Consider the following 25,237-nt stretch of genomic DNA (forward strand, 5'->3'; position numbering starts at 1 on the left):
TCTACATGGGGGTGCCTCCATTATTATTACAGAGAAAAAACAATGATAGGGGCTACATCCCTACTTGTTATATATTTTTAAAAAAATCTAATTACTTTAGCCTAATGACTAGAGAGATGAGAAAAGACAGACCGCATGTATTTTTTAACAAACAAGATATGTTTCAGTGTTCAGTTACCTCAAAGTTTCTGAAGAAGGTGCTCCCAGAACCCAATGATCATCGGAAGGCATTCCCTCTGGGATTTAACATTTCCATAATCTCAGGTCTAAAATCCACATAGGGATCCCAGTCCGTGAAATAAATGTTCATAGCGTTAACTATTTAAATGCAAATTTACTATTCCTAGTCAAGTTTCGTACCAGTTAGCAAAATAATCATCTATTATACATGTGGTATTGGACAAAATGTATGAGACACTGTTGAGCAATGAATGCGATGTAAGTTGTAATGCCAGGTCTTTCCAGGGGTGCAATATGTGGCCACATTTTTTTTAAAGTTGTAAATTTGAATAATTATCAGTATTTTTTAACCTATTATATTCTTAAACTTAGATAGCAATCGTGAGGTGAAATTTCATTGAAAAGACACGTTTGAAAAATTGGAAGCCAAATGGTAATACAGTATTACATTCAATGTTAACTAAATAAGTGTTCATTAAAATGAAATTACGTTCAAAATGCATAGAGCTAGGAAATTGTGGGTGCAGTGAAAAGTAATAATTGAAAAAAAACACCCCAGGCACATAAACTACAAATATAACATGTTTATGTCGTGCAGGTTGAAATATATATAGTTTTAATATATGAAGTGCTGTAATTAAAATAATAAAAATGCAATTAACGTTATGAGAAAAAAGACTGGCAATGGCACATGTATAAGAACATAAACAAAAAAAATTTCGGAATCCAATTTTTTACTGGTCATTTCCAAAAAATATGAGTAATCATTCATGAAAAATCCATGAAGTATTAAAGAACAGAGCTTGAAATATCATAACTCACCTGTAGGCATAACTCACCTCAGTAACAAACAATTCCACTGCTACTATGATAAACATTTTGTGCATGTGTAACAGTGGGTGGTCATGCATGTTATATTTATCAAAATAAACATTGTTTTGATATATTGCATTCGAGACAGTTGGGCAGTCGGAGTGCATTTTTCATTTAGTAGGTAGATACCATCGGAGACAACTGCACCATCTTATTAATGATGCCTGGTTCACAGACTGTTTCATTTCTTAAAATAACACTCGGGCTCTTTCGTGTCTAACGTGAGTCAGTGCCCATATCACGTCAGCACTTTACAAAACTCCTATTATCCGTCATCCAATTACCCCTAACTCCTCTGTGGAAGCTTATTATTGCCATGTGTACATTTTCCTACAGCTTATTGCGATAAAACTTCCAATTTTATTTATCGTGGCTAAATAATTAACGTGGCAAATTCTCCAAATTATAATTATCTGTAAGATATGTGCAGATATTGATCAATAAAATGCCATAACTCCAATTATCCACACGTTTTTCGCATGTAAAAGAAATTGGGTGTATAATTCTTACAATTATCCACAATTATTTTCATTTTCATAAATCTGCGGATAAGTCAAGTAACATTCACAGACATTAGCTGTTTCCTCATCTGCAGCGTGATTTAACAGACATGCAAACAAGAAAACCACCCACTCAACTTCACAGCTGATGACCACAATATGCAGTTCGTAAGGTACACTTTTTTTGAGATGCCACATTTATATAATAATGCATTTTTACACAGGAGAGTAAGGTGAAAGAGAAAGTACTTTCTACATTAGGTACCAAAAATGATGCGACTCAGCATTTGAGAAGCAAGAAAATTGACTTGAAAGGTATTTTATCTACGAAAACACATTTGCAAATTCAAGTTAATCTAAAATGACAACAGTGCGAAGCAGTGGCGAAGGGGTTAACACACGGTGCTATGTACTCAGTCACCTGAGTTTGATCCGCAGTCCTGGCTGACATCAGTGGCGAGTGATTTCTGAACCGATCATCGACCACACCCCACGTCTCACCAACCAGGATTGATGGGCATGGTGAAGCATGGTCAAACACCCCCCATGACCGACAAAGTTGGAAGACCTTCATTTATCAGTGAAATTACAAAGGGCTTTAACTATTATGTATAAATATAAACACACGGCCATAGCTGAATTTTTTAAGATGAGATTTCAGTTGAAATTGCAAGTGCCTAACCAGAGTGTTGGTGTAGCTAAATACTCCATTATGTCAGCACCGCACGCATACCAAATGCATTCCAAATGCTCAGAGGACAATGACCTTGCATCATTTAGAGATCTTCAGATCTCATGACAATGCATTTCAATCCTGTCGCACAGTGTTTCAAGGGATGCTACCAATGTCTTAGGTTAACACACTGGACTTATAACCCAGAGGTCACCAGTTGATTAAATCACCACCAAGCACAGTAGGTACATGTCTTAAATTCTCCCCCCACCCCAACCCCTGCCTTTGTCCACCCAGCAGGATAAATAAATAGGCATGCCACAGTTAGTTGATCAGCAGGTAGCTTATGATAGGATCAAGTCAAGCCACTTTTAGTTGTTTATGCAGGTGAGAACTCAAGGTACCGGCATAATATCAAATGCAAGAGTGAGCTGGCTCAGGGTAAAGCATTGCTACTCCAACCTCCTCTAAGACATCCGGACAACTTGGAAGAGTAGGCTAAATACCCAATAGAGTGGCTCTCTAGAGCTCCCTGTAGTGGAGGCCGTTCCACCAGCAGAGGCATGAGCAAGGCATTTCAGGGCTGCACCTTAACCTCCATTCACAGTGTTCCTCCCTCTGTGCCTTAGTGTTATTCGAAAACCGTTTTATGGCGAAAAAATGTGCGAGGCTCGGTTCTTGCATTGTTTGCATCTGCTGCCCCCACGTCCCAGTTGACGGAAATGTGGGCGCATGTCTGCACCGAAGATTACCGCCGTGGGCATGCACAGTTCACACTGCATCTATAATGTGCTCAACATAAAACACAGCGACTACATCTGTGTCTGGTACCGCCAAGAGCTGGGGGTCGCAAACTGTCTTCACAATTGTCCTGAGGTCCCAGTACTCTCAGCGGCCTCAGAGGAGAGTGGATAAGAAAGCCAAAAGTGCACAAGAGGTCAGATGACAAAGGGGCCCAAAGGGCTGCCCTGCGAATGTGTCTCGGACCCAGCATGAGCTGTTCCACAGGCCTGGCCATGACTATTTTTAGCATCTGACCAAATCAATAGCAGATAGGAGAAGGACTTCCCAAAATAAATACTTCAACGTTTTTATATGCCCATTTTATGAGCTTACATTTTTGTATGAGGTATCTTATGGCTGTCGTATAAACATGCACATGTTTTTGTTATTGCAGTGAATGTAGCCAACTCTGCACGAGGGAATGGTATTGGTTGAAATGTGTTGTCAATTAATGCAAAAATAAAATGAATTCTAAAAGCTAAGCATTGTTTTCACCGTGATTATAGAATATGCTGCTTTCATTATGCCTCCGCTTACTCGAACCGGATTGCATATCTAAACGGAATGACTTTGAAACTTCAAGTTTAACAGAGCCCCGAGCAATGTTAGCCTGGTATTTACCCAAATATGTCCAGTATTTTGCAGAAAAAAAGGAATACAACGTAAAAATAAAGTAACAAAGCCAGTTACAATGATAAATAGGAAATACAAAAACGTGTGACTTTGACTCCGTTTATTATATTTACACATAAACAAATTCTATTGGAAAAACAGCTGTTGTGTATTAATGTTATCGTTGAATATATGCCTAGAATGCACTTTCATTGAAGTGCTACATTATTGATCCACACTGTGTGTAGGTGGGTGCGTGTGTGTGTATATTCCGTCGGTGGAGTAAGCAGAGATGTGCTGGTTAGCACATTGTGCTATGATCCTGGTGACCCAGGTTCAATTCCTTGCCATGCATAACAAGTGGCAATTGCTATCGGAACCTGGCCTAAGCCTTTCCTAAGCCAGCCCAGTCTTAAAGGTGTATGGTGTCCAGTGTGCCAGCATCTGCAATAAGGAGATAAAAGCAGCCAAGCATGCCACTGAATGCATTCTGGTGTGTGCTGTGACAACCTTAATATATTTAATATTAAATGGCAGTCTATGCTAAATAGGGGGATCTTTGCATATGTGTGTGTGTATGCATGACAGAAGAGAAAGATACACAATGCTCTGTATCCATTTTCTTTAGAACTGCCTTTTGTTTTTGGTTTGTTGTCCTTCACCCACATCTCTGATTAGCACGGTTGGCTATGTACGGTGCGAAAGAAGCTTAACATACATACATCCCGAATGCATTAAAATTAATTAGAAATATGGGCAAATATTTTGTACTCAAAACTTGCGCATGTGTTTAAAACATTTAAAAATGCATTACTGTATCAGTATTGTTTTATTTACTATACTAAACCTGCAATGGGCAATATTATTTGTGAACAAAATAAACTCCAATTAATAATGATACGACAATGACGAATAGCACTTTGTCAACCCACTGCTGGATAAAGGCCTCCCAATGCAAACGTGTGTCTAGTTTCGGCAGACTGAGCTGTACACTCAATGCTTTATCATTTATCCCATGCTAGGTGAAATAAATAAATTGGCTTTGTTACTTGAGACTCTGCGAGGAGATAGCTTCGCCTCCTCAAACAGGGCCCAAAGTCTTGCCGCAACAATCTCTCATGCACGATGAATTATGCAGGAGTGACCGTGACCCACCAAGAAAGGGCTGCGGTTTGAGGAGGGGGCAAACTTTGCCGCTACATTTTCTGTTGTCTGGCTACATGAGAAGGTAGTTGATTAAGCGATTGAAATGCATTGGCTGCAGTGGCTTAATTAAAGACACACTCACGAGATGGCAACATCGCGCGTTCACCAGGTTTATTGATGACCCAGCACTGATCGATTCACTCCAGTCACTCGCCACCCGGCAGCCAGTCATCGACTTATAACTCTTCTTCTTTATTAAAAATAAAACATAATGTTTTATTTTTATTATTGTATTACTTCCCTTCTACGTGACTTTACCGAAAGAACCAAGAAGATGAATCCCTGCAGTCACGAAAGCTTTAAATCAAAATTATAACTCTTTGATCGTTACTACCACGGTTATTGTGTCCTTGTACTTTGCTCGTTGAATCCTCCACCCTTGTTGAGGACTTGATCTACGAGACTGTTTCATCTCATCCACACTTTAATCTCATCCACACTTACTTTATTCAACCATCACAATATAGGTCACAATACCTCTTCTCTCTGTTCCTTTCCACATGCAGCTCGACTTTGGACTTTCAAGCTTTTGTCACTTTTCCCAAGTTTTTAATTAGTTATAACCTTAATCATATTAAGAATATTAACTCTTATCTACGTTACCTTCAATCGTGCTGCTTTGCTCCTGGAAGCTTGGTGTTTTGGGACTTTAGGCCTGTGCTTGGTAACTGTGATTAAAAGAATAAAGACGTGCATCTTTCCCATGATTCCTAGTCTCTGGAGAGCCCAACATTGGTGATCCGTAACATGTTGTCTCCACATTTTTAATGTCAATCCAATTACTTACTCGCATATACAATGGTAAAATGTGAACATTTATGATGACAAATGTTCATGCTTACTGACTCACTAGGAAATGTGTTGCTTTTTCAAGCCGGAGGCATGAGCCATCACCGCTTAAAAAGCTATGAGTGTTTTTTGGTCGCATAGCTCACTATCGGCTTTGTTCTAGGTGTACATTTTTCAGGACACATGGCCACGTCATCTCCAGAGAGCTTCTAACGAGTAGAGTACAATTTATTTTCGATGTCATAATCATGCCCTATCTATGGACTTTTTGATATATGTGGTTTATGCAAAACATGCTGTTTTTGCAGCCAATATTATGATTCATATTTGATTTTGAATAAGGTCACGTAACTATCTAGGCCAGATCTGTGACGTTAAGATCCTGCACATCCTTAAACAGCCAAATAACTGAAATTGTCACTGGTTAAATAATTTAACTAGAGCTTCTATGAAGAATTTGAATGTGCCATCCTGGTCAACAACACTTTCTCAGACTGGTTCCCCGTCATGTCAGGGGTACGCCAAGGATACATCCTTTCACAAATTATCTTTCTGGGTGCCATTGACTGTGTTATGAGATGCATCACAAGAGACTTCCCAAGGGAAATCCAGTGCCCCCCCTTCTAAGTGCTCGAAGATCTTGATTTCGCAGATGAGATAGCTCTGCTCTCTTTTAAACAAACCCATATACAGGGGAACACAACTCGCTTGAGCCAGTTTTCTAACCAACTACGCCTGCAGATAAATGTAGAACAGATCCAAGAAATTAAAATTAACACAGCAACAACAACACATACACCAATCAATGGAAAATCACTGGAACGGGTTGAAAATATTACATACCTTGACACTGTAATAAGCAAAGAAAACTCCACCTCAAAATATGTCAAGTCCAGGGTAAACAAGGCAAAACACACCTTCTTACAACTCAGAAACATCTGGAAGTCTGGCCAATACAGTTTAAAGACAAAGTTACGAATATATAACAGAAATGTAAAATCAGTGTTACTGCACAATAGTGAAAGTTGGAGAACCACCAAGATAGACATGAACTCCATATCAATCTTCCACAATAACTGTCTGAGGAAAATCTGTCGCATCTTCTGGCCAAACTTGATTTCAAACCGGGACCTGTACATCAAGACCTAACAGAGAGAAGACTCAGGTGGCTGGGATATGTACTGAGAATGGAACCCGAGTCCATAGCGAAAACTGCCCTACGGTGGACACCGCAAGGGAAGAGACCACAGGGCAGGCATAAGACCACCTGGCGACGCACCTTTCAAAACCAACTAAAGACCATGGGGGGCCTGTCTTGGTGTGAAGCAGAGAAAGCTGGGCTTGTTGCGGCCTTATGCTCCACAGGGAGGGAAGAGGAGTAAGCAAGTAAGTAAAAAAATTACAATATTGTTGTTTAAGCCCACCAGTAAGGTTTGGACACCAAATGTATGTATGAATGCATCGTTCGTAGCCAACTGTGCTAATCGGACGTGCGGGAATGATCACAACTACTGCTGAATGAAGGTCCTCCCATACTGATGTTAACCAGATATCACTTGCCACTGAAGTTGTTGGTAGCCTGGAATCAATCTCAGGTCACCGACTTTGTGACGCACTGTGCTGACCACTGCAGGACAACTTCCCCACAAATATTGTCAATATATTTAAGGAATGTATTTTTTTATACATGCACACACATTCTTGTAAAGATTATGCTGTGACGTGTATGTGGGATTTTTTTGTATAATGTATATACTTCAACTATAATTGTGACGAATTACATTTGTAAATGAAATTCTTCAACTCTGGAGTCTGGACACCTCAACAAATGAGCTGTAACAGCCCAACTGGGTCTGTGATTTATCATTCAAGACCACACGCAAAAATATGGTGTCAAATTTATACCTTGGCAAGGCACTGGCCGCAAATGACCATTTAGAGTTCTAGACAACTACATTATATAACTTTTGGTGAGAGCATGAGCGAGCGCTTCTGCAAAGACATTGAACAATAATCCCGCATTGCTATTCGCTACAATCACAAACTTTCGTACGTTAACAAAAAGACTCCCGCCTCTGTCTACCCAGAAACATAAATGGGCACAATGAGTTGATTAGCAGGTTCGCCTGTGGTGTGTTAAAGTGTGGGTAATCCTGCATCTTCTTCTGACCAGTGTGAAGAAGTAGGCCAAATACCCCCCAGAGGGAGCACCCTCTAGTGAAGGCCCTTCCGTCAGAGTGGGCAAGCAATCGGAGGGCTGAACTTTCACCGTGAGCAACTTTACCTGCTACAACATTGAAACTACAAGTGAGGGCATATCAATGCTGCTGCAACTGAAGCTAATTGTGTTTAATTCACTTAACTACATACTTAATGGCTTGTATGAGTAACATTGAATTTACCATGCATGTGAAGGTCACAAAGAATGTGACGTGTTTGCTGTGATATCGTTTATGCAAAATAGGAAGATAATCAGGCTGAATTTTACACGTGAAGATCGTGTTTAGATTATCCCAGCAGATGCTCAACAGTAAGGAGGTTTTGTGAAAAGTTAACCCTTGTACACGACGATGTCTCCTCTGCAATGCAACCCTCGCCCTGCAATCTGCTCCAATCTGAGCAAATGAAGCAGATGCATTAATTGTCCCTCGTCCTATGAAAGCAACTGATGAAAAATGGACAGAAATTTGGGGAGACTGAGAGAAGGCAAAAGAAGCCGAAGGAGACACGGCACAAGAGATGGTAGCAGGGAGATAAAATCAACGAGTTTAGGAGGCCGCTACTTGGCAAGAACAACGAAGGAACGGACGACATGGACGCAAACGGGGGGGAGGCTGACAACAGTGATAACAAGTATAGCGTCCCGTTTTTTTTATTCAGCTTCATATTTTCTGTAGGGGATTATACGAAATGTTATAAACACATTCGTTGTACAGTACTTATGATTTGTAAAACAGTGGACTGTAGCTATGAATGTGAAAAAACATTTTTTACAAACACATAGCACGTGCACCTCTTTCTGTGTTTTCGCAAACAGCATTAGCTTGCATTAGAATGGGTCAGGAATTTTTTTAAAAAGCACAACGAACGTGATTGTAGGGGTTGAGAGAGAGAGAGAAGATTAGAATGACAAATCTGTGAAAATCAAGAGAAAATAAAATTATTATATTTTTAAACCGATTTAACATCCCATTTGCAATTAAATGCCATAGTAAATGTACGATATGCAAATGATGACCTGACTGAGTCGAGGTGAAAGCAATTTCACTGTTGAGGAAAACTCCTCTGCACATTCAGAGCCAATGTCACAGTGATAACTTTTTTTAGGTTATGCATTTTTAATAATGTGGGTTTTATTTGTCTATGTTTTATAATATAATAGAAATATCCTGTGCATAAAACTGGCTCTGAAAGAACACAATTGCAAAAAGTGTAAAATTGTGTTTTCAAATATTTCAATAGCAATCTGCTATAAAAACAAACACAAACTTACTTGGGACAATTTATCTTTGATAAAAATGTAAGCATTCAACGTTTACATAAACGATTTAAATGCATTCTAATTTCTGTATAATCATAATTCGCTTCAGTCATTGTGGTCACTTGTCTTCTTTGCAATGTACGAATCTTCAACTGAAGATCATCATTTAAACGGTAGCAGACTAAATCTGCCGCTGAGATTTGAATTACAATGGAAACCGCCATAATTTCAGCTTGCCTAATTTCATCCTGTCAAGGCAAACAAGCCTACGAACATTTTATAATTTAGAACATTTTTTTATGCTGCTTATTTTAAGGGCAGTTGGATACTTAACAACTGCATATAATGTGGACATACTGGACTGCTAAATATACATTATAAAATTATGAAATCAATGCGACAAAGAAGAATGAGCCGGAAAATCTATTGTGTATTTGCCCCAAGAGGAAACGGAATGCTCATTGCTGCACGATCACTAAATTATGCTAATGCTCATCAAATGCCTACAAGGCTCCTCAACTGCAGAGTGTAGTGGCAGCTAATATGTACTTTGGATGCCTTCACTTTTACACTTTTGCTTTTAGGGTACATCTCAGTTGAAATATATAACGTAAAGTGTATGCATTCTTTGGCTGTGACAGTGCATAAACGTGCATATATTGGATACTTTAATACACGGTTTCGTAAAACTCCAGTCCTCGTGACTAACCATGCTGTATTTCGCTACATTTTGCTACATTTGCCAATTTTCTCACCAAATACAAATAAACTCGTTCCAAGCTGCACGCCCCCAATGAATGTCAAATACATCCCACGTGACGCGCTAACCAATTAACACTGTCTGCGTTAATACAGCCGATATTAAATGAAGAGATCTCAGTGTGCATGTGTTCCATGTGGCACAGACAGCACGAATCGCTTAATGCGTCACGTGGGGCCTGTTTAACAATCAATGGGCGCGTGCAGTGTATTTGAATGCCGAGTAAATTGGTTAATGCAGAAAGAAGTAGCGGTGGTGGTGATGGTGGGTCGCAAGGACTTGGAAATGTACCTACTTTAACTTACAGTAAATTTCCCAGTGTTTTTCAAAGCAATGCATTGTAAAATGCTGTTTTCTACTGAAAGTTAAAATATCACAACCGTTTATGTTGGCTCCGAAGAAGTGTCACTGTCCAACACATTAGACGAATACAAACTAGTTTTGAGGTGTCCTCAGGTTTGTAATTATGAAGCAATTCTTTTTACGGTCTTTCACTTTGTCGGTTTTGATGAATGCCTTGCCTTCCCCTGCCATGGTTGACTATACTTCACCATGCTGGTTGGTGAAGGTGGGGAGGGAGTGGGCCCAGGACTGGTTAAGATATTGCTTACTGGTTCATCCGTGAAGTATTGGCGAAGTGGACAACTTTTGAAGTAACGCATATGTACATTCATGTTCATGTGTACAAATAAATGAATGTCCAGTGCTGCTTTAACGTGGCTATTTCATGATTTTTGCTAAAAAGAAGGCAGCTCCCTAGCCACCAACGTGGAAAAAAATTCAAATAAGTTAAATACTAAAATCATCACCATGTCACACTTTCCTTGCATTCACGGGAAATGTGCGACTTCCACTTCTTTTCTCGTGCTGGTTATTTTATACTCTCGGTTTTCGCAGCCTATGTCATTTCCAGTGTGGCGCGTCGCATTAAAATCTTGCCAATGTGCCTCATTAGGGTATCTTCGTTTGGCTTTCCTACGCCTAAGGCATTTTCACTCGATGCTTAGTATATTCGCAAATTTCAACTCAGCATGGGTCGTTCCAGTCAGATTTAGCGCAGATGATAAAGGAGACATTTAATATGCACACAACATAGCTTAAGTTGAACCATTTAGATTTCACCTTTTATGGAACTGAAAATCATTATGACTCCATAATCAAACATTGCATTTACAAGCACATAATGCACATGTTTTATATTCTATATATCACCTACAATACTGCATTCACATATAAGTAAATTAGATAATTGCATGGCATAAAATCATATATTGCTAAATACTCACCCAGATCCTTTAAAATATGCTCATACAATTAGAATATTCATCATATGATGTTAAGGCATCATGCAAGTCACTATCCATGCCATGTAATTGAATTACATTGAGAGACAATAAAATCGGAAAATATGGATTAGATGACATATGCAGGTGAAAAACTCATTTAAAACAGTTAAGTAAAAGTAAGTGAGCTTGGGCAGGACACATCACTAGAAGGGATTATGACCTATAGTCAAGAATAATGATGCAGTAACAGGTAAGGAATGGAACACGAAGGAGATGGAGCAATTAATTAAGATTCTTTACAGGTGCTTGGTGGATTGTTACATCACGAAACTGGGAGAGATAGTGACGGTTAGGAGAGGTCTTCACCCAGCAGTGGATTGATAATGGTCAATGATGAACAAATTACTAGGTTAATTGACTGACTTTTCTGGCCCGTTAATGGTTACATTAAGCTCCACAATTCTGCCTTTCCCAGTTGAGTGACGTGACCTATTTTCTAGACTTCAACTTGCAATGTGAAACAAAAAAATCCTCCGTGACCTCCACACTAACCTGTGACATTGACTTCAGAATGCATTCACGAACAGAACACAATACTGCCGTTACAATTAACCATACTCTATCCACCACTAAATTAAGGCCTCCCCAAACTATCACCAACTCTCATGGGTCTGCAGTGTAACAATCCAGCGGCCATCTGCATGAGCTAATCTTCATCACGGCATCTCCTTGGTGGATGTCCTCTTGAATGCGTTCCATTCCTTGGTTACCACTGTCATTATTCTTGACCACTGGCCATTATTCATGAGAGTAATGTGTCTGGCCCAAGCACGTTGACTTTTCTTAACAGTTTGAATGATGTCTTTAACCTGAGTATGTTTCTCGAATGTGTTCCACTTTCTGTATCGCGATTTAATTCCAAGAATGCATCTTTACATACGTCTTTGCACACTGTAATATTTGGTTCTATCGTTGTGTTAATGACGATGGTTATTAACCGTATCTCTTAGCAGGTAATATGTGCTGGAGTCCAACACTGAAATATTCATTTATAGTTCACATAGTTACTGGTAGAAAATTGCTTGCGGAATATTTACGGTATCATTAAAAACGCTACATTCCAGATTAAACAGGAAAATGTAACACCATCTATAGAAGAAGAAAAAAAACATAGTGCCGTTACTGTATGTTAATTTTACGACTGCAAAGCGTTTGGAAAAAGAAACATGTTCAGCGAGCCAGCTTGATTGGTGAGTCTGGTAGAGGATTGGTTTTCAGGCGCGTTAGGTTAAGAAGTGGGAAAAAAAGCATTAAGCATGTGCATTAACTGCCGTGCGCGAGCAAATACATTTCATTTCTAGACTACCTGCAAGGTGGTGAACATGTGTGAATGCATTAGCCATTATCCTGCTGTGCGTTCCCAAATACACGGCACACACTGCGACACAGAGTAGCAGTAGTTTCATTGATTAAATGTCCATTGGCATCGGTCATCAATTTTTTTTACTGAATTCCAACAATAGTCTAGTTACACAACTAGGGCAATTGTAACAGCCGTATGACATATCAGACATCTGGTGGGTTGGTTTATTTTGGTCATTACATTTGCAATCATGTATGAATGTACAACAGGGACCCTGATATATGGGGAAGCAGCTTCGACAACTGGGCACAACCATTTATGGAAAAACGAGCTCACAAAAAACCCACATTTCTACCCGCTTAGTAATATATGTCACATATGGATTTTAATTAAATAAAACACTGCTGCGTAGGTTTTCGCGGTTGAATGCACTGCTCTCCGATGCGTGCTTGGGTTTTGCCATGTGTTGTTAGGAGATGATGTCCAAAATTACGCTCCACATGCTGTGAGCTGAGGCCGAAAACACGTGGTAAAAATAATAAGGGATCTTGGGTTAGATCGCGTCCGTATAAATGTGTCAAAATCCTCCACCACCTGACACAGCCATTCAGTAAGGGATTTGTCACATAAATCCACAACATTTGCAATCTGAGTACAGATTGTAAATGTTGTGGATTCACTCTTCAACATACCGGAGGGCTGAAGTAGTAAACTATTTGTCATTTTGTTTACGTAACAAATCCCTTACTGATTGGCCATGTCGGGTGGTGGAAGGTTTCGACACATTTATAAACTTACGCAATCTAACCCAAAATCCTTTATTATGAGAATAACATTGGTCGTGAAAGTTTACGTGGTAAACTGACGTGGGAGAAAATAAAAAATATTTCAAGTAAAATGGAATGAGATTGATTGTGCTATCACAGGACCACGAGGGATGGCAATGGTAATAGTGATGGCCTTCATCCAGCAGTAGATAGAATATGGCAGCTGATGATCATATTTGATAGCAGTCACAACAGCAATTAAAGTTATTTGCAACCGTTGGAAAAACACATTCCCTTCCGTTAAATGTTCCACAATTGGAGGTCACAGTTGGCACCAAGGCCCAACAGAGTTCGATTAATCTCATGCATCTTAACATTTTTTTTTTCAGCAGTGTGTAGATGTAAAGAACAAGTTCCAAAAGATAAATCTTTAATGTCTGAAAACCTTTGTGTGGAAACCTTTGTATTCTCAACAATTGTCATGGGGGAAATGGCAAAAGCTTTTGAAATAATCTATTTGGTTTAACTGTTGGGAATCGAACCAAATGGAGGGCGCATCTTGGTAAACAGATTTGACAGATGGAACCATGTTGTTTGTTTAATCGTATGGATTGCAATGCAATTTGCCATATGCTTTTTAATTAACCATAAATTGCCCCGTAAATTTTGGTCGAAATGTTTTCAATAAAAAGGGGTCCATTGGATGCGTGTTACTGTGTCTCCTGTATACCAATTCAATCTTGCCTGCAGCAATAAACCTCTAACATTAGACATTCTGTTAAAAGTAAGTGACTTTTTTCACCGGAGTACAAATCATGTCCATTGGCAATAAAAAAAATGTCGCGTTACAAAACGGTACAAGGTAAAATAATATAATGTACTGTATAAGTTATGCAACGGTGGTAAATATTTCAAGCTCATCGTGTTCTTGTATTTCCTTGTATGCGGTTGAATAAGGTATGAAATTGCTCTTTAGATTTCTAAAATTAAGTAGCTTTGTTTTTTTGCTGTAAAGACTACAATCACCACAGATACAAAACAACGTTTCTTGAATTGAATCATGGCCCGAAATCGCAACGATTCAACGAATCCGAAAGAGATGGAGATGGCAATCGTTGCATCCCTGAATACGATATACGTAACGATGTTGGTCGTGGGATCTGTTTGACCTTACGTCACTATGCTGGTCAATGTGGGAGGGGGTGGGGTGGGACGGGGGCTTTAATCCAGCATTAGATTGACAAAGGATAATTAGTTCAGTATTATTATTACCTAGCAATGGTTGCACAACACATCCGAGGTACAAATATGATGATACAATTGCTTTGCATGTTTAGTCTTCACGTTGTTTGTTATTTGTGCTACTGAATTCCATAGATCAAAATCAGCAGAAGTTTGATTTTGTTGAATTTCTAAGCGTAACAGTGTATTTTATTTGTCCCCACAATTAACAACTCTTAGCTAATGGCTGTCCAGCTTCTTAATATTTTCCATGTGCCTGTACTCACACTTTACCCCACCACACACAACCTGCCAATTATCTGCACCCATTTATATTTTAGGTGGACACAGGCGATGAGATTTCAAGAAACTTGCTTCATCATTTCAACTGCTGCGCCATGAGATCGAACCGCAGACCTCTGTATTGCAGGCCCAGTGTGCTGATTATTATTACGCCAAGGCAGCATTCAAATGTAATAGTTAAAGCAAACGTATGATTTAAAAAATTACACTTTTTAATACTTGTAAATTGCATATATTATTCATAATATCTCAATCATAGAAAAACACCCCGGCGGTAGAAATAATTCTGAAGGTCCTGCATGCTGCCAAATACAACAATTCTGCCAGCATCATTTACATTTTATTTTTGGTTCAATTTGTAATTGTTCTCTGATGGAATGTTACATTAGGATTTACTGTATTTGTGTATGTATATGGTGACATGTTTAATGCTCTCACCTACAATGTTCTGTAAATAATACCACAAAGCATAGAAAGCAAAGTGAAGACAAATACCAGTAAAAATAATATGTGAAGTTGAAAAACATATTCGCATCATTTTTTATGAAGATTGCTCAATAACAAATCGTGCAATCCTATTTGCAAAGGAAGGTGGCTTTTCGCATATGGCAATAATAATTGATTCCTGCTGGTTTGATTTGTTTTTTTAAAGGTCATGCAAGTGACCACATGGCCCAAATATCCCTCTGCAATATTGAACCAATGACAACCTCTAATCTGTTTGGATCATTATTTACTTCACAGTACCGTGCAAACTGCATTTTAATTGCAGCCGAAAATGGATGCGTTTCCCTGCAGGAAACCTTTCTTTAGAAGTTCCCTCTTTTTTGTTATCTACTAATGCAGCTGAAAAGCCTCACGGACACGGGTAATCAATTTATTTTCAATTAGCTGGGGTTATTTTTCTTAGTGGTTTGCCCAGTCCTCCTTAGCAATGACGAAGTATGGCCGAGGCTAACCTGACAAAGCCGTTATTATTTTGTAAGAACTTCACGGCAAGCGTGACCAGGGTCACTTTAGGCCACTGGAGAGATATCGGGCTAGGGGGCGCTCTGTCTGATTGGTCAGTGGTTAATGGACCTCAAAAAGGGTCATGCTGCAATGCGTTACATGGATGCTGTAAGTATTGCTGGTGTCATGAATTTTTTTGGTGGAAAGTCAGCAATTTTTTACGTTATGCATTACCAAGGCTGAATATAAAATTACAAAGTGAGTCAGATAAATTATGCAATTCCTCGCATTTTCACTGCTCTGTAAATCTAACGAAACATTTACGACTGAGGTGCAAATCTTACGAATACACGTGCATCATTTAATTAATCGGAGACGGTTCTGAAAAGATGAACGGACATAGTCAATGAATAGCGGTTGTAATTCAAGAAAAGTGCTGATTTTGTTTAAAATGAATATTTTATTATCATTGCTATTAAAATAAATGTATTACCATATTATTAAAACGTTCCATTTAGTATATAAATTGATATTTAAAATATATATCATGTGCCTTATCCATTATGCTCTCGCATCCCAATTGCTTTTAGAAAGCACACTTTATTACAAAGCTAATTGTAATGTAATTCTGTCCACTTAAAACAAAGTGCTCACTATTTTAAAAACAATCTGGAACAGCAAAGGTAATGAAACTTTGCACAAGTCATTAAGAATTGTATTTATATTTTTTAAGACAGGTTGGTGTAGTCAAAAAAGCAGTACTCGTTACTCTGAGAAAAAAAGAAAGTGATATATTTTACATGGTGGCAGCATATTGAATATAATGACTGAATTGACTGAATATAATGACAATGAATTATTCTGGGCCTTCCAGCTGCCGGTGGTAATAACTGACTTTGGAAGACAAAGCAAAAAAAAATGGTTATAGCTGAAGTTGTGATTTGAACAATATTAGCACGAACGAATGATTTATCATTTCCATTGATTCACATAACTGTTATTCGTAAAATGTATTTATTTAAATTGAGCAGGCCCTTCTAACATTTTTTTTATTTTGTGGGCAGGCAGGTCAAAGGACGTTTAAACAAATGACTTAAAAGGTTTGCTACAATCAGACTAATTGGGGCAATACATCACCATATATAACCATTAATATTTTAAGATCGGCCTCCACAATGCAGACGTAGCTTGGTTTACATGAGCAATATAGAGATTTTGGAAATAATGTAAACTTGCTTTGAGTAGAAACCAAAATTATAGAAAAATTACTCAGCAGTGGCAATATCTATTTTCCTACTTTCTCTGATGTTGGGATATTTCATTTTCAATATACAGTAGTCACATTGGTAGTACTGCTTGGATCATGCTCAGCATTTTGACATAAACGGAAGGTACATTCGTATTAACATCATAACCATCACCCATGCCTTCAGCTGATGGATGATGAAGGGATCTTCCTGGTAATGCCTTTACCACTAAGAAACTGTACATTTATAGCCCTTTGGTCAATCCAAGTCAATTCATCTCTATTTTATATCGCGCATTTTCATGGCAATTGCTATCACAAGACACTTTTACAAGCTTACAATGATCCCAGTGTAAGGCACAACAATTATTCGAGTCACAGTAAAATGTATAAATGCCGACTGAAGTAAAATAAGCAACTAAACAACACAGGTTTAGAAAAAGACAGTTCTAGGCGATTGTCATCATGATAACAAGGCTCATGAGAAACCATAAATAAATGTACTGCTGGATGAGGGTCTTATTTGACTATGCTTCCCCATGCTGGTCAACACGGGTTGGTGAAGTGTGGCAGCACAAATAGTATCTTCAACCAAAGTAATAGTTTACACTAAATGAAATGATAATTATTGCAAATACTCACGACATACATACATACCTAATATAATACACCATTTGTTATTTTTAAATGAACGGCATCATGCCATTATGCATTTTACAATTTCACGTCTCAACCGTTCAAATAACAATTGCATGTCGGCGATTTTCGTGACGACGAGAAATGCAAACTGTTTGGCGAACGCGCAAAAGCCCTTTCCTCTGACATTGACATTAAAAAGGTAGAGCCCCCCTCCGCCTCCCCACCTCCTCAGTCTTGTCACAGGGCTGGGCGGTAGCACCCAGGAGTGCACTGTAATGCAGTCTGACCGCCTGCAGCATTCCTCATTAACATGCAAGGACGTTTCTCAGTCGGGTCACGCAAGCCCCCCGCGTATGGGGAAAGCGGGCGACAAACAAAAAAAATGAGTGTGGAAAAAATCTGGATAAAGGCCCTACTTATCTGCCGCCACCCATGTTACATGTTTCATCCCATGCGCGTGGCAGTAATTGCTGCCATTCTCCCCCAAGCCCATCCCAGGTGCCACAGTTTTGCGTTTGCGTACTACGCGCATACGGTCACAGGCGCACACTCACACAAAAGCACGTGTTTTTGTGAGATACATAGATCCCTCTACATATGCACGCTGTGTTGTGTGTAAATAACAATCGTGCTGTGAGAGCTCAGAAGAGGTTAATTAATCCCCTTTTCAGATGGGCATGAGGTAGGGGGCAGGTTTTTTCCTTCCAATGTGGAAGGTAATTTGACAACTTTAAATTTAGTTACGACAACAAAAACACAATTGGTCCCTTCTTACACGATGCCTCAAGGGTCTTAAAGTTCCATTTAACATTGCATACTTTGGTTGTTTGTAGAAATTCCAAGTGGCCGTCTGAAGCTCTTGATTGAGTGAAAATTGGCCAGACAACTACAACATATCATTAACTTTTGGTTGCGACTAAAACCGTTATTCTAATTTTAAAAAATAAGTATTTTTTGTTTGTTTAATGTGTTTCTATAACCGAGTGGAACAAAAAAACCTTAACATTTCTTTAACTGACCTTCTTCAGCAGGAAAAGTTGGCAGGTAATTCCTAAAGTCCGAAATATGATTTACTAACCAAGGAGAGAGCAAGTCACATCTCGAATGACGGCACAAATGTGTGTGTTGGTTACATTCCGTTATTACGAAATGAAACACGTCTATTGGAACCTCCGCACAAAACCAAATCCGGCCCGTTCATATTTTAAGCAATGAGTCTCTCTATGTGTTGTGACTGATTCATTTATTTATCCTGTGCGTGGCTGCACTTGTACGCTTTCCAGGAAGCGCGCGTGACACGTGGCAAGCTATAGGTGGCAGTGTGCCGCACATGGAAACAAACACACAAGTCGGCGGTGCAACTCCAACGCCACGTACTGGGGAATAGCAGCCAATGGGAGGGGAGGCATCAGATTTGCTGCGTCAGTATTTTATATGGTTACTAAGAAGGCGGGGGGGGGGGGGGAATTCGACACTCGATGGGTTGTTTTTTTTTCCCGGGAAAGGAAAACTCGATATTTATTTTGTGTGTCAGAAAGGCAATTTGGCTCTGGGTAATAATTGCACAAGTCTGTCCAATTGTTATTTTTCCCACGGCCATGCAGTGCCTAGGCATATAAAGAATATCTCATTTACAGCGAGAACACAGCAGTTTTGTCCTGGATGATTCAAAGGAAGTTTGTTTTCGGTGATTCTAGAAATCCCATGATCATTTTTAAATCTCTGTTTTTTTATATAATGATATTATATTTTTAAAAAAACATTACGAAACTCTTAAGCATAAAGAATATTAAAATAATTTATCTTCCTCAAGCTCATATTTACAAGACAATACAAGATACACATGGGCGCGTGTTTAAAACTATTTTGAACCAAAAATATTGCGCAACACTTTTGTTGCCCATGGAATCTATCAATCGCGCGTTGTGAATAACGTTAATACATGAGCGGCAAAGTAACTGCTGAAACTGTACGGGACTGCATCGTGGGGTTTCTCTAGCCTGCAAATGAATAGTGATAACATAATCATGGGGAGATGCATGCTTGGAACGACTTTAAGAGACAAAAAAAGAGGAACACATGGATGAGAGAACACACGCAGGTAAATTACTTCGCTCAAACCGTTAAGAAAGCCACTGGGCTTTGACAGGGCACGCCGCTGGGATGGGATGATGTCCGATGGTCAAGAATGATTACGAGTGGCAGCTAGGGAAGGGAAACAACGTCCGAGAAGGTCGTCCACTGAAGAGATGGAGCAATGAATTCAGCTCGTGTGCAGGTGCTAGGTGAATTCGTACATCGCACGCTAGTGAGAGATAGCAACGGCTTGGGGAGGTTTTCATCCAGCAGTGGCAACTGTGGCTTTCATTGGTGCGTTATGCGTGCGCTAAGTGGAGTGCTAGGACAATACTTATTGGGAACCATCATCTTCAACATCCGCTTTTGCAAGATCCATTAGCGCGCTCTCCCTTATGGTATTGGGATTTCGGCTCTAATCAGCCGGCGTAAAATGCAATCGACCCAGCGGGCGCTCCGTGACATGTCACCGAGACCCAGAACAGCAGCAGCCGCAGGCTCGCAGCCAACTTCCATCCATATTTACGCGAGCTCACCCCCCCAAAAAAAACGTTATGGTGACCACGTATTCATGTTATGACAAATATAGAAATGAATGTCCATAAAACATCAAATGTATTTTAATTACATGTCGGCCACAGCGCGGGGGCAGGACGCCATCGAGCAGTGGAGGTGATAAATGACTCTTGCAGTTGTTTATAATGAGCTCGATTGTATGGAAAGGGGGAGAGTGTGTTAGAGAGCATATTGGTGAATTAGGGCGTCACTTAACGCCTCGCTAACGCCATCAGCTGTGATAGGGATGTGACACCACTTTCACAATCGACCCCATGCAATAACACCCCCCCCCCCACACCACACACCCAGATCTCTCAATCTTAAAAGCACACACAAGCAGAACTCCGTTCCGTCTCCACACATACATTAAACATGCGTTTTAGCCCATCAACATATTGGCTTTCCAAGACCAATGTTACTCAGATGAATATTGTCAATACGGCTTTGTAAATGTGCTCTACAGGGCCATTGTCAAACACGGTGCCTATAAAGCAGCGTTATTGACGAATGTGTTAAGGTAATATAAGCAAGAAGCATTGTATAAGCAAGCAAACAAAATTGTGTACGGGTTTCGAGCTGGGTAAAACATACGCTCAATGTATATATCTACGTGTGGAGGGAAAGAACAAAAGTTCCGCTGAACATTTGCGTTTTCCCATACCGCTCCACAGCAGCAGCAGCGGAGAGGGGTTTACAACATGAATTCTCTCACTCTGAAGCCTTCAAAAGCTCACGGGATTTACAAAAGAGACGGATAAACGTGAAGCGATCGGAAGAACAACACCCCCCGGCCCTCCTCCTCCTGTCGTGAAATGAAAGGAAGAAGTCGCTGCTTGTTTTGGCTAGGCTAATAGATGAATGCGCGGCGCCACTGAACGCGCTCTGCGTTTTTTTTCTTCTTGGTTCTTTCGGTAAAGTCACGTAGAATGGAAATAATAAAAAAATAAAACATAATAAAATAATATTATATTATTTTACTATATTATTTTATTATATTATTTTATTAGATTATATATTTTTATTATTTTATTATTTCCATTCTACGTGACTTTACCGAAAGAACCAAGAAGATGAATCCCTGCAGTCACGAAAGCTTTCAATCGAAAGCGCTGCCTGCGTTCTCGAACGGACGCGAACCGCGCCGAGGATGATGCGCGCCGCTGCCTCCGCTGCGGCCCCTCGACCCCCCGCGGGCACCGCCACTCATCCCGAGCCCTGCGCTCACAGCGCGCGCGCAGCGGAGTGGCGCTAGCGACGGAGCGCGAAGGCGTCATTGCCTCCTTGTCATGAACACGAGGAAGGAAGAAAGAGAGGCGGGGAGGGGTGGGTGGGTGGGACGCGCATTCGCCACGGCAAGAAACAACGTGAACTCGTGAAAACTGCCGCGCACGCTAATTGAACGTCACTCCAACGAAAACCGGGCGGGGTGTGTGTGTGTGGGGGGGTGGTAATTATTCGCTCTTCATCATCCTCCTCCACACCCTGCCTCGCGGGCACCTGATACCACGAGATGATGGTTCCATCGCTCCATCTCCTAGGTTGTACTCCCCCCCTCCTCTCTCTCGGTGTGCATTCCATCCATTGGCTGCCACTGCGTTATTATGCTGGACCATCGGCCACCATCATCATAATTTATATATTTTTTTAAACGCGCCTTTACTTTTATTAACAGTAAAGACGATGAATTTTACGCGCGTTCGTTTCTCTCAACCACGTGCTTCCCTGTCTATCAATGCACGGGTAGTAATTACCAGAGGTGTGGACTCGAGTCATGTGACTTGGACTCGAGTCAGACTCGAGTCATGAATTTGATGACTTCAGACTCGACTTGGACTTGCATAACAATGACTTTGTCCCACCTCTGAGATGTGGACTCGAGTCATGTGACTTGGACTCGAGTCAGACTCGAGTCATGAATTTGATGACTTCAGACTCGACTTGGACTTGCATAACAATGACTTTGTCCCACCTCTGGTAATTACACGAGTGCCTTATTCGCGCAATTTGCGGTTCTTAACGCAGTTGCTGCCTCTCAAACACAAGCTGGTGAGGGCTGCCTACACCACGGGTGAGTGTACAAGCCGACGGCAAACTTGTGTGTGTGTGTGTGCCTGTTCTCCCCCTCTCTCTATCCCCCCAAGCCGTTTCAACAACGGTAACTTATTGCAGATGCCGCCTTTCGAGTTGCATATGTTATTCATCTGACATTGCTCCGAGCGCTCGCTCCAACATTCCCAAACCACACGACACAACAGACTTGGTCAAGAGTCGCCGCACAATCCGGAGCGCAATTCGATGCCGGCTTCAACTCTGCATGCGCGTGCGTTGATGTACGCGCATCATCCTGGGTAGGGGGGGGGGTCGCATCGTATTCCACCGGATTCGTGCGCGTTGTTCTTGCGCATCATGTTTTGGATGCGCCGTCGAGTGTGCGTGCTGCCCGTGTCTGCGCAACGATGTCAGGATGTTTGCTGTTGGCTGCCGCGTGGTTTCGTGACTATACAAGGCTGCGTTCCGATGCTATTGTGACTTACCGTCTCGCACAGGGCTCCCTCCAGTAGACAAGCCAACAGTCCGGCCAGCAGCAGCGACCGCAGTAGTGGTAGACTCTTCATTGCCATCTCTCTCTCTCTCTGCACGATGTACGGTAAATCTCTTGCCTCTCGAAATAGGGGTAAGCAGTTTCTATGCGTTGTCACCGTCCGCGAATAATTCACCGAACGAAGAGGAAGCAAAAGGAAATATATTGTTACGGGGTGAAATAAATATTATCCTACCAAAAAAAACCACACAAACGTTACGGGTACTGGCTACTGCTGCTGTTGCTGCCGGAACCGAGGATGTGATTTGTGCTGCTGCTGCTGCTGAGCGGGGAGCGTCCTGTGGCTGTGATGAGTCGCGGTGCTGCAATGCTGCACGTCTGCTGTGTGTGTCTGCCGTCGGGGCTGAGGATGGCTGTGTGCTCTCTCTCTCGCCCGCCCTCCAGCCTCTCTCCCCTCTACCCCTCTCCCTCCCTGCCGCTCTCTCTCTCTGCCCCTCCTTGCTTCTCCTCTCCCTCCCTGACTCACTTCCTTCACAACCCCTCTCGCCTCCCCTCCCTCCCTACCTCTCTCTCTCTCCCAGCCTCTCTCTTTTTTTTACGATCAGTGGGAACAAGAAGATGCTCGGTGTAGTCGGCACTTTGCTTCGTTCATCATTTAGTTTTTTTTGTTAATGCTTTGCTTTATGTTAAACTCCCCCCCCCTCCTTTTTAAATGAAAGATTTCACAAAAATTTCAAGCTCTGCTCTCCTCCTTACCCCTTCCCTCTTTTTTTCATCCTTTATTTGTCGTAATCTGTAGCCAAATAAAGAAACGCACCATTGACAAACATTTTTTTCACCCCTTCCCTCTCTCGACCCCCCTCTCTCTCTACCCCCCTCTCCCTACTCCATGTCTATGTTCCCCCTATGTTTTCTATGTAATATTTGTAATACTATTATTATTTTTTCTTGCCTCTCTTCCCCGCCGTCTCTCGGGGCGTCTCGCGCACAACGGAGATTCCTTCCCCATCTTCCCCATCCTCGACGCGTCCCTCGCATTCCCATGGACTGACGTCATGATTGATCATGGGGCCGAGCGGACATGAAAATTTGATGGCTCGCTCGAAACGTTATCCGGGTCCCCGTCTTTGTTGCCGCAAAAAAAAAGTGCCGTGCAGCTTGGGTTTCATCTTCATTGTGGAGGCTACTGGTGGTCAAATTTAATGGGGGGGGAGGGGGAGGTGGTGAGAGTTGGAGGTGATCGGTGGTGATGATGAGTCCTGGGCCTGCACAAATGTACCCCCCACCCGCCGCCCCCTCCCCAACATCGTTGTCCACATTACACATCATAACCATCATTACCAATACCATCATTTTCTGTATAATCGTCACTAATTGACGATAAAGGTGCAGCCCTGCAAATACTTGCTCACGCCACTGCTCGTGCAAGGGTCTCCACTAGAGGGGGTTCTACAGAGCCACTATGCCGACTTTTCCACGCTGATCAGACATCTTTACCTCACCACATGCAACCTACCGATCGACTAACTGGTGGATCCATGTATACGTCTTTGTACAGAGGCGGGGGGAGGATTTAAGTAACTTGCCCATTTCAACTGCTGGGCTGGGAGATCAAACCAGTGATATTTTGATTTCTCGTCTCAGTGTGCTAACCATGAAACCTCCAATTAGCACGGTTGGGTACGTATGGTACGAAATAAGTTCAAAATACATACGACAGCATCACGAATAACACCACTTTATTTTGGTTCATTAAACATTCTTGTCCTCTATGCTAATTGCACCAAGTCATGAGACAAATACATTTCTATTTGGGGCATTGTGACATTGAATTGTGGCCAGAAACCGCCTCTTAAAAGACCGTGTCACATTACTACTTCTGAAGTCACTTTCCGCCACTGATCCACAGCATATGCCACTCCCTTTTACATGTCCTGCAAACAGTGTTCGGCAAATTGAAATAAATGCAAAACAAATTTTGTCCTCAGAGCTGGAATAAGCTGATAAGCTTACTTCCAAGTTTCATATTATGTGTTTGTGCAGTCACCTGCGATGGGGTTGTTACCATCATCTCAGGAAACTTGGGAACCCTGTTTTAATCATTTTTCCAGATTGGATTCAAATCCAGCAGCTCAATCGGGTATTTTGTGAACAATCGGACATCGAGTCACGTTTTTGTTCCCGGGTGCTTTTGCGCACAACAGAGTACATTATATGAAAAGCCACAGGTAATGGAATATACATTATTTAGGTAGATGACCTTTATAACCAAGAGTGTGCCTAACAAGACCAAAAGTATCTTATTCAGGTAAGCCATATTTAATTAATAATACAATATGGTCTCAACTCCCATCGCAGCCTCCATCCTAGGGCATACAACATGATCTCCCCCAGTGTTCTCGCACTACCCTATAGTACCCGTCTTTAA

At 41.1% G+C, this 25,237-nt stretch overlaps 1 protein-coding gene across 1 annotated transcript in view; it reads right to left on the bottom strand.

Annotated features, from left to right (window-relative positions):
* Nucleotides 1-23,247, bottom strand: part of LOC133347687 (syndecan-3-like) — an 81,908-nt gene extending 58,661 nt beyond the window's left edge. Inside the window, exon 1 of the mRNA XM_061560181.1 lies at nucleotides 22,802-23,247. Within this exon, the coding sequence (XP_061416165.1) occupies nucleotides 22,802-22,888 (87 nt within the window). The 5' untranslated portion in view covers nucleotides 22,889-23,247. The remainder of the gene's footprint in view (nucleotides 1-22,801) is intronic.
* Nucleotides 23,248-25,237: the final 1,990 nt, after the last annotated feature.

The sequence above is a fragment of the Lethenteron reissneri genome, chromosome 26, assembly GCF_015708825.2.
Source record: "Lethenteron reissneri isolate LAM-NWPU_2019-01 chromosome 26, ASM1570882v1, whole genome shotgun sequence".
In the NCBI taxonomy this organism is placed as follows: Eukaryota; Metazoa; Chordata; class Hyperoartia; order Petromyzontiformes; family Petromyzontidae; genus Lethenteron; species Lethenteron reissneri.